Raw genomic sequence first — 16,122 nt, 5'->3', positions numbered from 1 at the left:
ACAACCGTCAGCACCAGGATCAGTCAGAGCTTTGTCTTTTGCAACTACTGCCTTTCGTGTCTGCCCCCCAGGCAACATTTCCTTAGTTCTCAGAGGCTTCACTTCCAGCTACTTTCAAACTGCAAAGCTCTGAAATACTTCAAACTGGGATCTCTCAACAACTATGTAACCTTGGCCAGGCTCCTAATTTTTTATTAGTGGAGGTAAACATCAAAGACAGTTGGGCTGAATTAGGTGGATTCCTGCAGAGCTCCCATCTTACATAACAAATTCTGATCTAAATCTTCAGCCGCCAGCATAGCTACAAAATCCAGATACCACAGTTCTAAAACAACATTAAAAAAGCTCTAGGTTCTTCACATTAAAATGAAATTGATCAAAATTTTATCTACCTTTTTTTTTTAACTCTTAATATATTAATCTTTAAGATAAAAAAGGGCAAAAATCCAGCATTCAGCTACAGCATGCAGACACAGAAACACCTTTTGTCTCAGGAAATTTTTGCAAAATTTTGATTCTGAAAAAAGCCATTTACATGCCTAACATTGATCTGGAGCTAAATACAAAACAAACAAACAAAAAAGGATGCTGTGCATAACAATAACAAAGGTAGTTACAATGAAATTACATAGGGCCTCTAGCTCATTTCATATAATGAAATGTAAAGTACCACTGAAATCAAGAATGTAGATTATTACTTACAGGACAGGCAAAGCACTGATTAGGTTAATTTGAGTTAAAAGGACAATATTTAAAAGCAAAAAAATCTGGAGATATAAAAAATGGGATACTACTATTCTGTAAAAAACCTTAGTGAGAATATAACTTGGTACTGAATTCAATTAAGTTTGTGCTTTATGCAGGACACTGATAATCTAAAAAGCTGGAAAAAAAAAAAGCCCCAAGAATGAACTACTGATTAGAACAAACAACTTTCCACTGATACACTATGAAAACAATCAATTTTATAAAAAGATTCAAAAATACTTAAGAATAATCTGTAAACATACATGTGGAAGAGATTTTTGATATCTGTTGGTTACATAAGAAAATACCAATAAAATAGAAAATGATGCTAAGCTAATTCTAGGAGAAACACCTCACAAATTATCTTTGAAACTGAGAATCAAACACTGGCACAGTTTACATAAAATAATATAATGCCCACTGGACTGTCAGCAAGCCTTCAAGGCAGGAATGTTTAGGTTTTCTAGCTGTACTCTAGTTTAACCAGATAGGTATAGACTAACAAGAAACTACTGTTTAAATTTTCATGATTAATACAAACACATCTGCCCAGAAAATCCCTCATTGTCCCTTCTGCCTTTACAATTTAACTCTCTGCATATTTTTTCACTGAACATAGTAGAGAACCAAACAGTGAGTGGAGAAAAGGGAGGATCAAGGCTTAGACCCTAGAGCAATAAAGTTTCAAGCCTTAGGAAGATAAAATATGTTCAGGAGTGTCTCAAGCACTTTGGATTTAAATTTGATCCTCATTCCCACAACTGACACTTTAATTGTAAGGCCTTTCTTAGTCTCACATCTATGAGACAGCAGAGGTGCTTTGGCAGACACACAATAGCTCTTTGTGAAGGCACATTCAGCAGCAGCCCTGCCCTGCTGGCTGATTGCTTCTTGCTTCTGCTCACCTTATGCTCTTTGCATTTGCGCAGTTAGGTATTAAGATAGCAATATTCCTTTTCAGTGGTTTAATATGGATAAAAGATTTTACCCTTAATTAAGTTTTTTCTATTAAAAGAGAGAAAGGATAGCTTGAAATGGAAGAAGAATATACAGAAGGCTGCGTTAAGGATGGCCATGAAGGCCAAAAGATAGACCTATGTAAGTAACTACTGTGCTATATTCCATGGATCCTGTTCCAGTCAAGTTCACTGAGTTACTAACTGGATTACAAGATGGGTACCAGCAGGTCTGTCCTTGCTCCCTCAGGAACGCACTGTCAGTGAGTGGGGAAGAAAGCTCAACTCAATGTAATTGAGGCCAGCCAGTCAGCGTGATGTGTACTGACTCTGATCCATGCCCAGTGTCTGAGGAGCGATGAATCGATCATCTTCCATAGACAGCTAGGCTGGTAAGTTTTGCCAAAGGAAATACAGTTTTACTAAGATGGACCATGTCCCATGGGGAGAGCACACCTCACCACTGAATGGTGCCCTGTGTGCACTTCCCATGGGCACCATGAAGTCCTTAAACTCTACTTCAACCAGCCTCCAGTTCTCTGGAGAGCTACACTCAGCTGTACACAGTGCAACGCCTTGTACTCCATCATGATCTCGGCAAAGTGTTACCTCCAGCCTCCTTCAGTCACCTACAGCTCTAACCCATGAAGTGACAGAGGTGTTTTTCATGACTAACCTGCAACCAGTGCCCCTTAACCTCACCATAACCAAGCCACAGAGATTTACTTGACTGAGAATTCAATTTAGTCTCCTACCAAAACACACCTGATATTGAGAACCAACAGTATCCCAAGTGGTCTTCAGCTGCTCCCAGAGGTGTTGCAAGTAGTTGGCTTCATTGACGGGGAAATATTATATTTTTGCTTTCAATTTAGAAAGCTTATACTGAGAATAATTTTTCTGTACAATTTTTTTTTAAATATGACACAACAATTTAATTTTTAAGCAGCAATATATGCCACTTAAAGACATAGCAGTGAAAAAGCAAGTTATTTAAAAAAACAAAGGTTCCTGAAGCACAGACCTGAGGTAATTTTTCTGGAATAGGCTCATTCTGAAGAGCTTGAAGGGCCTTCATTGCAGCATTATGTCTAGCAGCTTGACGAGTCTTTCCTTCACCAAAAAACTCACTGTTGCCAACAGTTAACTGGACATAGAAAATTTTAGGCACTGGGCAGTGATACCTGGAAGGAAACCATGAAAAGAAAACAACAATACAAGTTAGGAATTTTACCATCCCTTTTATTTAAAATAGAGTAGTATTTGGGGATGAAACGTTATCTTTTCTCCCAGAATAAGACTCAGTACTCAAATACATGGACCGTTCTTCATCAAGGCACAGTTGGTAATTCTGACAGCAGCTCCTATGTGCAAACCAGCTCTTCACCTACATTTGTGGAGTTCTGCAATAAGCTCTACTATTTATCAGCCCAACAGCCTAGCTCTGCTCTCTTCTTGGCTTGAGTCTTGAGAAGATGAAACTATGGAGAATCAAAAGCTCCAGTGGAAGCCCTGCCTGGGAGACAATTCCTGTCCCACAGACAAGTGGCATGGGGTTGTTCATATGAAACGTGTCACCATAGCTCAGCTCTAAGGGACAACAAAGTCAGATGACAAAGAATATACCTAGCAGAAATGGATCCTCACTTGACAAATAACTTGTTCATATTTTACAGCAATGTAAGAAAGCCCAGGATTCTAGGATTCCAAAAGCATGGACAAAAGCAATGCCCATCACAACAAAACTAGATGGACTCAAATTAGATTTAGTCAAACACAGTACTATATTTTCCTTATTCCACTTAAAGGATCCTCTTTAAAGTGTGCTCTCCCCACTTCCATCTGTGGACATGGACAGAAATGTTTTATATTAAGACTTTCTGAATTTTCATGAATAATTTTAACCCAGTCATTTCAACTGTAAGACAAAATATAAAGTGTACCAGAGAGCAGCACACTTCAGAATCAGACAAGTGTGAGTAAGTACTCTGGCCTCAATGTCCCTGAACTTTGTGCCTTATTCTAAAACTACATTTATATGGAAAGAGCCAAGCATAACACTGGTTCCAACATGCCTCTGGCTATACGGCCTTGGAGGAGTGAGCTAAGTTGCCTTTACAACATGCAAAAAGTGGGTATTTACTCTGCTTTCTTGTTTACAGTTTAACACACTTATCAAGAATTATTAAGGCCTGGAAATGCTTTTGCTTATGTAACATTTTCATAAAATTATATAATTACTCCTGCTGGAAAGGCTTCTGAGGGTTATTTGGTCGAAAGCAGTATCCAGAACATGGTCAAGACCTGAAGTTACACTGTCTTGTTCAGGCCTTGTCCAAGGAGGTCTTGTCCTTGGAGGTCTCCAAGGATGAAGATTTCACATCTCTGGATGACCTGTTCTAGTGTCAGACCACACTTTCTGGAAAACTATTACAAAGTTCCTAAATGCCTAATGGAATCCAAACACTTGGCACTGATATTGTTGGAGATTTTCAGATGGAGCAGAAATCTTCCTCCCAATGCCAAACATTACCAGCTTCCAGCTTTTGTCATCACAGGACTCCCTCCCAGTTTCCCAGCCCAATTAGCACTGACTCTCCCTGCTCCTCCTTTGGTATGGCTGGGAATTCATGCTCTTGTACTTGCAGGGTCTTAGAGAAGATCCAAGTGATCTCTTACTCACTTGATCTAGTGATGTCAGCAGTCTGTTGACATCTTCCTGCATCTTCTCTACTTGGTAACACAAATCCTCTGACACAGCACACCTCCTGCAGACAAGACCATTATCTCTACAGCCTAGCTGGAGCTCTGGAGCTAGCTCTGACTCAAGGTCTCTGATGTGTCAGGAGAGCAGCTCCAGATGGTGCTAGGAACTGTGCCAGGTGGTGCATCACCAGCACTGCTGAGCACAACGCCATCCTCACCAGTTTCCACTCCCTTCTGCATCATCTGCTGTGCAATCTGCTGTGTCTGCTGGCTGTCTCTGGGAGCAGTGCTCCAGGCCCTGCACTTACATGTGCTCTTCCCCAGTACCTACATGTGCTTGACCCTCTCTAATCAGGAGATGACTAGAAGGAAAGCTCAATGCAGCTTTTGACCAGGAGTAGCTGACAGAGCTTACTGACAGCTGCTAGATCTTGCAAGAAGCCACAACCTCCTGTAGTTCTCTTTTCCCTGCAGCAACAGGTACTCTCAAGTTCCTCCAAGAGTTCCAGGGATCTTCCCACCTCCACAGAAGATGGAGAACTGGAAATGGCTGCATGTGTTGACTGCTGCTTAGCACAAGACAAGCTGTATCACGCAAAAGCAGTAGGCACCTTGATAGCATGTCCCACCTTATTACTTCACAATCCTCTTTAAATAGAAAGAAATGAGGTAGTACTGTTAGCAACTACCTAGATTTAGGGAAAATACAATATGCAGCAGAAGTTCCTGTTTCCTGTTGAGTTACTAGACCTACCTTTCTCTCCACTGCATGCAAAGGAGGAAAGCACATGAACTTAATCCACTTTATAAACTCAAATCCCACAACAGGCCTTCTATTTTTCCTTCTCCACTCCCCACCTTTTCTTTTAAAGAGTGTTTAGGGAGCTATTTATGTGATAATAAGGAAAAATGATATTCAGCCTGTGGCTCTAGAGCCTCATGCAGCTCTTTGGCATTGCCAGAATGATTAGGCTTTTACATGGTTTTGATTAAATTTTTCTTGCTCTCCTTGGCCTCAAGCAGAGTTGTAACAGAGCACTGATAATATGAGCATTACCAGGAAAGCGCAAAACAACACCTGAAATCCTCAGAAAATTAACTAAATCTGTGAGGCTATTGGCTTCTCTACAACAAGGAACATGTCAGAGGAAACAACATCCTAGTCTATTCAGTGGTGAGGACAGAGACTGTATTAACAAAAGCCTCAAAAATCATCTTAGTATTACAGTCTGTAAGCACAGTGTGACAATTAAACTGAGTTTAAATAATGAATGATTCTGCATTCCCAAGATGTACACTCATGTAAAGAACAAGCCCACGCAAAGGTAAAATTATGTATCTGCCACTGATCAATAACAAATCTTCCCAGTATACTAAATGTGAGTTATTAGAAAAGGCTGAAAGCATTAGCAATCTTTGGAATACTGACATAGAATTTAGTGATTACTCTGCAATAACATAAGAGAACAATATCTTCCACCATAAGAACATCTACACGTCAGCTCTACACTCCTCAGTCTTCTGCCACTGTGTTCAGCCACAGAACTGGAACAGCCACGATTTCAAAGAGTAACGCCTCACATACGGACTCATTAGGTTTCTAAAAGTTTTTAAATTATCTTCCTTTAGAAAATAGGTATCTTCCTGCATTCTACATGGCAGCTACAAATGCTAGGATTTTCCCTGGAGGAAATTCTTATACAAAAGAGATTTTCAGGTGATAGTGGCACACTTCTCTGAACATAAGCTGACCAACACAGCCAAATGACAGAAGATTGTAAGACTAAAAGACAACAAAAAGAGCATGTGAAATGATACATTCAGTTGGAAGAAAACAAAGTGTGATAATAGATAATACACAATCAGTCATATATAACCTATAAAGACAAGTTCATTTTCATCTGGCTCTTCTGGACATTTGAGATTCTTAAAAAGATCCTTCGAATAAGAGGTCTGGAAAGCAGGTTCCCTTTATTCCCTCTAAGTTCACAGCATCAGAAATCTACTTTTTAGCTAATGCCACTAGAATAGTTAACCTGAAAAAGGATATTTGCTCTATGAATGTGACCCTGGATGTCAAGTTTCAGCAATGAGTAAATATTTACAACTAGTTATAAACCCCTAAAAATAGGGGTTCATAACAGAAATGCTGACAGACCTCAACTAAGTTGGTGTGAGTGGGCGCCACTATAATTAAATAAATCACCAAGGTCTGTTGACAATTAGAAAACTCATTTTGGTTTGCCACAGAGACAAACAAAAATTCTGTTCATTATAATTTTACTGGAATATGATGTCATAACATGTAAGCATACTGAAACAATCTGCTGCTTTTCTAGCCAAAATATTAATTGCATACTAAGGAGCCCTTGGGGCCTCTTCCTTTTTGGCCATCAAATCCACACACACAAAGACAAATAAAGTATTAGTACATACGTTATGTGTTCATACTGCATTTCCTGCATTTCTCTGGACTCCTCAATGGCATAAATATTTTTGATAAGTACTGTTACTTTCTTCTTAGAAAGAGAATAAAAGCAAGTGCAAGATGCAGCTGACAGAAACCAGGAAGTTTATTTAAATTTAGCCTTGTGTTAAAAAGTCAGTGAAGTTTTCTCTAAATTCTAATGGTCAACATATTCCTCAACTAAGTAAAAAAGAACAAATAAACCCAATTACTTCTCCACTACACAAGTGTCATAGGAAGTATTACCCTAATCCCATTCCATAATGCAAAGTGAAGAGGAACTGGGACCACATTTTAGTGGCCAAGATAAAGGCCACTAAAATATGAGCTACAACAGAGTATGGGAAAGTCATTCCTCAGATGCCAGCTCTGCTGAAAGGGTCATTCTCTGCACTTTTTCTATCTGACTCCTTTTCCATATGAAGTCAATCAAGCTGGCAGCCCTGCTGGCACTGTTTAACCAGGAAAATGCTGTGAGCTTTGTGAGTGGAGGGATAGAGAGCCACAGGCCATGCAGGGGAGTAGGAAACAGCATTTGCTGTGAACAACTCTTTCTCCGTAACATTTGAAATTTCTCTAGGGGAGCAAGTTGCTTAGTGCAGCTGTTCCCTGGCTATATCCTATTTTCCTAAGCAGTCCATTAGCCACATGCATTTCTTACAGATGTGAGTTCTATGTTTTGAAGAAGGAAACATCCAGTATAGTTACTTTTGTCTTCACACAGTGAACCTTCTGGTTCTTTCAGCAGATCCACAGAAACACCTGGGAACAAAGAGGCTCTCTTTTCCAAGTACTCCTTTTGAGAACTACAGTCCATTATTCTTGAACTGTGTCTACTACAGGCTGGGCTGCTTGATCAAGCAGAGCCTATAGATGAAGCCTTGCTGCCCCAGTTTCAGGAAGGATTTTGCTCACAGGCTCTTGTCCTGCTGGGTGACTTCAACCACCATGACATCTGCTGGGAAAGTAGCAGGGTGAGCTGTAGATGATCCAGGAGACTCCTGGAATGCATGGAGGATAACTTCTTAACCAGCCTGATTAAACAGAGAACTTGAGGTGAAAAAGAGAATATATCACCTCTAGAAGGAAGATCCAATAACTTGGGAGCATTACAGGGACATCACAAGCTCATGTACGGAGAAAATTAGAAGGGCCAAAGCTCAATTAGACTTGATTTGGCTGCTATAGTTTAAGACAACAAAGTAAGTTTCTAGAAATACATTGGCAGGAAAAGGAAGGTCTTCAGCATTTGTTAAATGCAGAGAGTAGTGACAGGGGATGAGGAAAAGCCAGACATACTTAATGTATTCTTTGCCTCAGTTTTTAATATCAAGACCAGCTGTCCTCAGGAATACCCAGGTCCCAGAGCTAGAAGCTGGTGATGGGGAGCTGCGTGAAGCCCCCATAAACTAGGAGGAGGAGATGGTTAGTGATCTGCTATGCTAATTAAACACTCACAAGACTATGGGCCTACATGGATCTACCCCAGAGTAATGGGGGAACTGGTGAAAGAACTTGCCAAACCATTCCCAACTATCTAACACCAGTTCTGGTCAAATGATGAAGTTCCAGCTGACTGGAAATTAGCAAATGTAACATCCATCTACAAGAAGGGTCAGATGGTTGATCTGGGGAACAATGGGCCTGTCAGCCTGACCTCAGTTCCAGGCAAGGTTATGAAAGAGATGATCCAGGGTGCCATTGCATACCACATTCAAGACAACCAGAGGATGAACCCCAAACAAAATGGATTTACAAAAGGAAAGTCCTGATTGACCAGCCTAATCTCCTTCTATGACCAAGTGACTCACCTAGTAAATGAGAGAAAGGCTGTGGATGTCGTCTACTTGGACTTGAGTAAAGCCTTTGACACTATTTCCCCCACCATCCTAGAAAAACTGTCTCCTTGCAGCTTGGATGGATGGACTCTCCAATGATGAACCCCTGGCTGGATGGCTGGTCCCAGGGAGTTGTAGTGAATGGAAATCCAGGTGGCAGCCAGTTGCTAGTGGTGTTCTCCAAGGCACCGTTTTGGGGCTGGTCCTGTTTAATCTCTGTTTAGTCTCTTTAATGATGATTTGGATGTAGGGATTGAGTGCAGTAAATCTGCTAATGACACTAAGTTGGGTGTGGCTGTTGATCTGCTGGAGGGTAGGAAGACTCTGCCGAGAGACCTGGACAGATGATCAGTGGGCTAAGGACAACTGCATGAGGTTCAAAAAGGCAAAGTGCTGAGTCCTGCACTTGGGTCACAACTACCCCAAGCAGCACTACAGGCTGGAGGAGGAGCTGTTCAGCAGAAAGGGACCTGAGGGTGCTGGCTGACAGCTGGCTGAATATGAGCCAACAGAATGTCCAGGTGGCCAAGAGGGCCAATGGCATCTGTATCAAGAATAGTGTAGCCAGCAGGACTAGGGAACCCCCCTGTACTCAGCACTGGTGAGGCCAGACCCCGAGTATTGTGTTCAGTTTAGGGTCCCTCTCTTTGAGGTCTGGAGTATGTCCAGCAAGCACAACAAGGCTCATGAAAGGCCTAGAAAACTTGTCTTATGAGGAACAGCTGAGGGAGCTGGGTTCGTTTAGACTCCTGAAGAGGAAATGGCTTTAAGCTGAGACAGGGGCAATTTGGATTGGATATTAGAAAAAAACTTTTCATGATTAGGGTGGACACCCATTGGAATATGTTGCCCAGGGAAGTGGTGGACTCACCATTCCTGGAGGTGTTTAAGAGGCATCTGGATCTGGCACTGGATGTTGTGATTTAATGGTATAAGAGTGGTAGTGCTGCATTGATATTGTACTTGATGATCTTAAAGGTTTCTTCCAACCTGGATGATTCTACTTTATGATTCCTGAGCCAAGTAATAGACAGCCCTACCAGAGGGGATGTGATTCTGGATCACCAATTGGTCACCAATGCAAGCAAGCTAATCAGGGACATCAAGACTGGAGGCAGCCTGGGATACAGTGACCATGCCTTGGTGTAGTTCCAGTCCTGAGGGATATGGGTCAGGTAAAGAGTGAACTTAGGCTCCTGAACCTTAGGAAAGCAAACTTTCAGATCTTCAAGGAGATAGTCAATAGGGTCCCCTGTGAGACTGCCCTCTGGGACAAGAGAGTAGAACAGAACTAGCAGATCTTTAGTGAAGTCTTCCATGGAGCACAAAAGCTAGCAGTTACCAGGAGCAAGAAACTGGTCAAGGAAAACAAGAGACCAGTGTGGCTGAGTAGGGAACTGCTGGTCAAACTAAAGGGGAAGGAGCAAATGCACAGGCATGCAAACAAGGACAGGTAACCTGGGAAGAGTATAGAGATGAAGTACAGTTGTGTAGGGATGGAGTGAGGAGGGCCAAGGTGAAGCTGGAACTGAACCTGGCAAGAGATGCAAAGAATAACAAGAAGGGCATCTACAAGTATGTTAACCAGAAAAGGAAGGTCAAAGAAAGTGCTCCCTGATGAAAAACAACACTGGAAAACTGATTACAACAGGTGAGGAGAAGACTGAGATAATCAGCATCTTTTTCTACCAGTATTCAATGGCAAGCTCTCCTCCCACACCATCCAAGTCCACCCCTATTTGTAAGTAAAGGTCAGATTCATGACCACTTGAGGAATCTGAATATAAGCAAGTTTCTAGGACCTGATCGGCTGCAAGATTCCTGAGGGGAATAAGTGGATGTAGTTGCCAAGCTGCTTTCCATGGTATTTGAAAAGTAATGGCAGTCAGAGGAAGTCCCAGGTGACTGGTAAAGGGAAACATTGTACCTATCTTAAAGAAGGGTAGAAAGGAGGACTCTGGAACAATTGACCTGTCAGCCTCACCTCTTGCCTGGGCAGGTCACGGAACAGATCCTCCTGGAAGCTGTGCTAAGGCACAGGGAGGACAGAGAGGTGATTTGGGACAGCCAGCAGGGCTTCACCAAGGGCAAGTCCTGCCTGGCCAACCCAGTGGCTTTCTACAACAGAGTGACAACATCAGTGAATAATGAAAGGACTACAAGATATCATCTGTCTGGGCTTCTGTAGAACCTTTGACACAGTCCCCCATAACATCCCTCTCTCTAAACTGGAAAAAAACAGATTTGATGAATAGACTGTTAGTTGGATAAGAAAGTGTTTGGACAGTTGCATCCAGAATGCAGCAGTCAGTGTCTCAGTCCTGATGGACATCAGTGACAAGTGGTGTCCCTCAAGAATCTGCATTGGGACTGGTGTTATTTAATATCTACATTAATAACATAGACAAAGGGATCAAGTGCACCCTCAGCAAATTTGCACATAACACCAAGCTGAGTGGAGAGGTTGTCACACCTATGGAATGGGATGCCATCCAGAGGGACCTGGACAAGCTTGAGAAATGGGCGCCTGGGAATCTCCTGAGATCTAACAAGACCACATGCAAAGTGCTGCACCTGGGTTGGGGCAACCCCTGGTATCAGCACAGGCTGGGGGATGAACAGAGTGAGAGCAGCTCTGCCAAGAAGGACTTGGGGGTACCAGTGGGTGAGATATTGGATGTGAGTGGGAAATCCTTTACTGTGAGGCTGGTGAGGGACTGGGACAGGTTGCATGGAGCAATCTGGTCTAGTAGAAGGTGTTCCTGCCCACAGCAGGGAGTTGGAACAAGATGATTTTTGAGATCTCTTCCAACCTAAACCATTCTATGATTCTGTGATGAATTAGTCTGGCTGTTCTCTTCCAGATTACTTTCACATCCTCCAAAAACATTCCTAATGTAAAGTCAGCAAGGCACACACTATGCATCAGTTTTAGCCACAGACATCTTTATTTGAATGCTGACCTCCTCCCAGTTACACAGATGAGAATTAAAAAAGAAAATTCACATATACTTTTACCAGATTATTCTTTATTTGAAAGATGGTTTTAAATTATAAGTCAAATCTTTAAAAACTTTAAATGAATTTAATTAATACTGAATGATTCAGTATTTTTCCTCTATTTAATATTTGCAATGGTCATTTACAAAACCAATTTTGACCTAGTTGTGGAAAATCCCTAAGCAAAAGAATGTTTAACTGACTGTGTAAGAATTGTAAAGAAAATCATGTGATGAAAACATATTAACAGAAACAGATTCATTTTTAGAAAAAATAGTCAGAAAACATAACAAAGATGCTTCCCGTTTTAAAACGCAGAAACCCCAAACCTTTTCTATTTCAAATGTAAGAATGTTAGAAAATCCCACATTAAGCAGTCAAGATCCATGAGTTGCAGGCAACTGCATAATGTAATCCTCTTTATCTGCTAAGGTCTATTAGAACACAAATCAGATTACTTGCTTCTGTTGGGAGGATGACCTAGAAGCTGAGTTAATACTTACAATCTCCTAGTGTTCACCTTGGCTATACTTTTACATACATTATTTTGTTTTGTGTTAATACTATCCTTTAATTTATATAGCTCATTTATTTTCTTTGTTGTTTACCCTCCAAGGTGAGCTTCCCCACTCCCTATCAGCCTTTGCTTTGAAAGGGAACAAGATAAAATATTTCAGAACTTTTCTGTATAAAAGGCTACCCACTGTCTTCATCATCCTTCAAAGCCCTTCCTCGTACTTGCTCCTGTTCTTAAATACAGAAACCAAGAATGGTAAACAATATGCCATATAAAAGGCTAACAGTGTTCTGTGTAATAGGAATATTTATGTATCTACACCAGAAATATCTTGCTCAATGCATCTTGAAAATTACATTTGCCTCTCCACTAATTCAACCACATTAGTTCTTCTCAGTTTATCTTGCAAATACTTAATAATAATATAACACTTCTGTTCCGTGGTTTTCAACTGAATAACCCTCAGGTGACAACAGAGTTGGTACTACTAGTGTCTATATTATTAGTCTTACATTTTAGACTGGAAAGTCTAGTCTCATTGCACTCCTAATATATCAGTCTTCTCTATCACCCAAGTCTTCCTGCCTATCTTGACCTTCCTGTGTATCATGATGTCTTCTACATCTCATGAACAATTTCCTATTTCTTGTGCAAACATCTTTAACAAAAAATAACTTAAAAGGTTGATTCTAAAATGGGAAGAACTGTACTTAATAATCTTCCTCCTAGTTTGACTTTTAATACTGCTGATTATTTTTCTTTTTCTTTCCCACCCTGCATTTCTTACACAAATCCCCTTCTCCTTCAATTTAATGAAAACATTATCCTTATCTAATGCTATAAAATGCTTAACTGAATCCCACAAATATAAGATTTACTTCACTCTCTTTACCCCAAAAATTAGTTGGCACATAACATGTAAGGTTAACACATTAGTCATACACAATCTACCTTTAGTAAGTAGATTTAGTACACAGTAATTTCATGTTGAGTTTTATATCTTTCTGTCTGTCTTTATTTATACTTTCTTTTAAACTTTGTTATGAGTCTGGGAATTTTTCATGAAGCTAATGATAATTCTCTTTTCTATTTTTTTTTTTACTTTTCCTGAGCTGGACGCTATGTAGTTCCTTCAAGCAGTATGAGTAACTTAGTAAAAAAAAAATAATTGACTCATGTTTCCACGATCACAATATCGAAACATTCCTGAGTGAAAAACAAGAGGGAGGAGGATTCAGTTTAACATAACATTATCTAATGTGGAATCTTCCCAGCAGAATTTGTGATGACAAGACGATAATATTGCCACATCACTGTTCTGACTTCCAAGTTGCTCAATAGACAGTTGACTGAAATAAATATTTCAATATTTACTCTGTGCATTTATCACCACTTTGTTTACCATTTATAGCAAATATGTACAACAAGAAGTAAAAAAACCTGTTGCTCATCCCAAGTAATTAGAAGAAACCAACAGAAAGCTATAGACATTTTAAGATCAGGAGTTTGAACCATCATGGATTAAGCTGACAAGTAGAGCAAACATATTGAACTAGCTATGTAGCACTAGTTTCAGCGTAATTTCAGGTCTCTACTTCCACATTTATTGCTTTCTCTCCTTCAACCTAAACCCCTGAAGTTAAGATAAAGCAGCTGTTGAAGTTCCAGAAGGGTCTCAAAACCAGCCCAAATATCCTCTCTTTAAGAGAAACTAGTGCAAGAGACATGTGAGGAAAAAAAAAAAAAAGAACTAAGAAGAGGTAATAGGGAAAACCCAGGGGAAAATGATCATGAGAAAAACCTCCTGAAGTACTGTAGAACTGTATGCTGACGACTAAGGTAGAAAAAATAAGTGAAAAACAGAATCAAGAATAGAAAAGAAACCAAAATGTTATGCTCCTCTGAAGAAGTATTTTTTACCTAACTGAATAATTAAGTAATGAGAATGGTCTACAAAATGTCAACTTATTCTTGACTGTAAAATAGCATAAATAATATAGGAACTTAACAAGAATACTGCCTCCAGAGTTAAAGACATTGGAAACTTTCACGTGGACAGTGCTGACATGGAGCTCGGGGCCAGGGGAAGAAAAAGATAAATACAAGGAAAGAGAAAAAGTTCTTTTCTGTGACACAAATCCAACTACAATAAGAATAAAAGAGAAAAACATAATGAAGCTGTGATGTAGACTGTATATTTTAGAGGTTAAAGCAGACATCCAGAAGACAAACATCTCATACTCTTATCTACTTCAGCTCATAAAATTTCCCATGAACTGTATTACTCACTAATCTTTACAAGCATGCAGAGTGGTTACTGAGAATGCTGTCCAAATAGCCATTACAGTAAAAGAACATAAACAATGTTGCATATCTGACTACAGTATCATTTTCTTTTTACATAAGAAACTCATGTCAAAAAAAACCCAAATCATGTTGCTTGCCAGAAGTGTTACTAACAAAATCATCTCTAGAGCTAGGACTTCACAGGAATTAATTAACCTGAAAGTCCACAGAGGAAGAAGGGCCAAGAAAGGTCACAGAGTGATTCTCACCATCCAAATTAAATTCAAATAATTAGTGTGTACTGTTCTGCATTCTTTCCCCACCTTGAGAAATGTAAACATTCAGGCATTAAATTGCATTATCATGAGGAAGAAATTTAACCTACCACCTTAAAATTGGAAATTAAAGGATTGAAAGTAAGAACAAGCTGAAAAAGCACACTTAATTCTGATTTAATAAGCCACTCCTCAGCAGATGAGTGCAGTTAATTGAGGATGCACACTCCCCTACCTTGTTAGTTACCACCTCTAAAAATGGCTACACGTGGCCAGCTAAAGCTTCTATTCAGAAATCTTCTTCTCTGTGCCATCAGACTTGCAAAGAAAACAAATGTAAGAGAGAGCTTGGTGAATAGCAAAGGGAAAGCATTTTATGTTGTACTGCACATCATATCAGAATGCTGACAAGAAAGTGGAAGGCCTTAAGAAGGAAGCTTCATCTATACCTGAAAGGGGAAAGTGTCTGTTAATCAACCATAGAGAAGATTGTAAAGGGCCAAAAGGCCAGAAACCAAAAATGATTGGTGAAACCTTTCAGTGCTTTTATTCTTTTCTACTTAAAAGCATAAAAAGAGCAGATTTCCTAGGGAAGCATACATAATATCCTTTAATACTTTTTTTAATTATATCATATTCTTTTTCAATCTTTAATGGATTTATAGCAATGACTGACAAGTAAATAGCAATTCATTACTAATAAAAATGTGAAGTTATGCAATGAGACTGCCATAGTAGTGGTCACCAAAGCACAGTGACTGATCTCAGTTGGGCCAGTGAATTCCATTTAGTAGTGAATATTAACAAAGAAAAAAGTGTAGATCATGTTAGATCAGTACACAAAATACAGGCTGCAGACTTTCTAAAAGGTAGGAAATGTAAGAAATGTTTACAAAATGGGGTGGAATTGTCTTGTAGAAAACAGGGACTCAAAAGAGGTCTTGAAGGACAGAGATACCGAGGACTGTTAAAATGGAATCATAGAATTATTTAGGTTGGAAAAGAAAATCAACTTCAACCATTAACCCAGCACTAACAAGTACACCACTAAACCATATCAAGTGCCACATCTACGTGTCTTTTAAATACCTCCTGCAGTGGTGACTGAAGCACTTCCCTGGACAGCCTGTTCTATTGCTTGAAAACTCTTTTTGTAAAGAAATTCCTCATAATATGTGAAATGGTTATTACAATGTTTGACTTAGTTAAACAAGGTCAACATAGAGATTACTTTAACTGAAGGGAACCAAGGCTTTGCTGCTGATGTCTACCTCCTTAGGAATTTCATTTCTGTTTCCCTGACACTAGTGTCAGATTTGAATCTAAATCA

At 39.8% G+C, this 16,122-nt stretch overlaps 1 protein-coding gene across 3 annotated transcripts in view; it reads right to left on the bottom strand.

Annotated features, from left to right (window-relative positions):
• The window catches only part of STAU2 (staufen double-stranded RNA binding protein 2), a 171,224-nt gene that overhangs the window by 113,754 nt on the left and 41,348 nt on the right, over window positions 1-16,122 (bottom strand). For all 3 annotated transcript variants that reach the window (XM_063392463.1, XM_063392455.1, XM_063392471.1), the window contains exon 6: window positions 2,728-2,887. In XM_063392463.1, coding sequence (XP_063248533.1) covers window positions 2,728-2,887 — 160 coding nt within the window. The remainder of the gene's footprint in view (window positions 1-2,727; window positions 2,888-16,122) is intronic.

The sequence above is a fragment of the Prinia subflava genome, chromosome 1 (assembly GCF_021018805.1).
Source record: "Prinia subflava isolate CZ2003 ecotype Zambia chromosome 1, Cam_Psub_1.2, whole genome shotgun sequence".
Classification (NCBI taxonomy): domain Eukaryota; kingdom Metazoa; phylum Chordata; class Aves; order Passeriformes; family Cisticolidae; genus Prinia; species Prinia subflava.
Note: the sequence above shows the minus strand (reverse complement) of the source record. Positions and strands in the feature narration are given on the sequence as shown.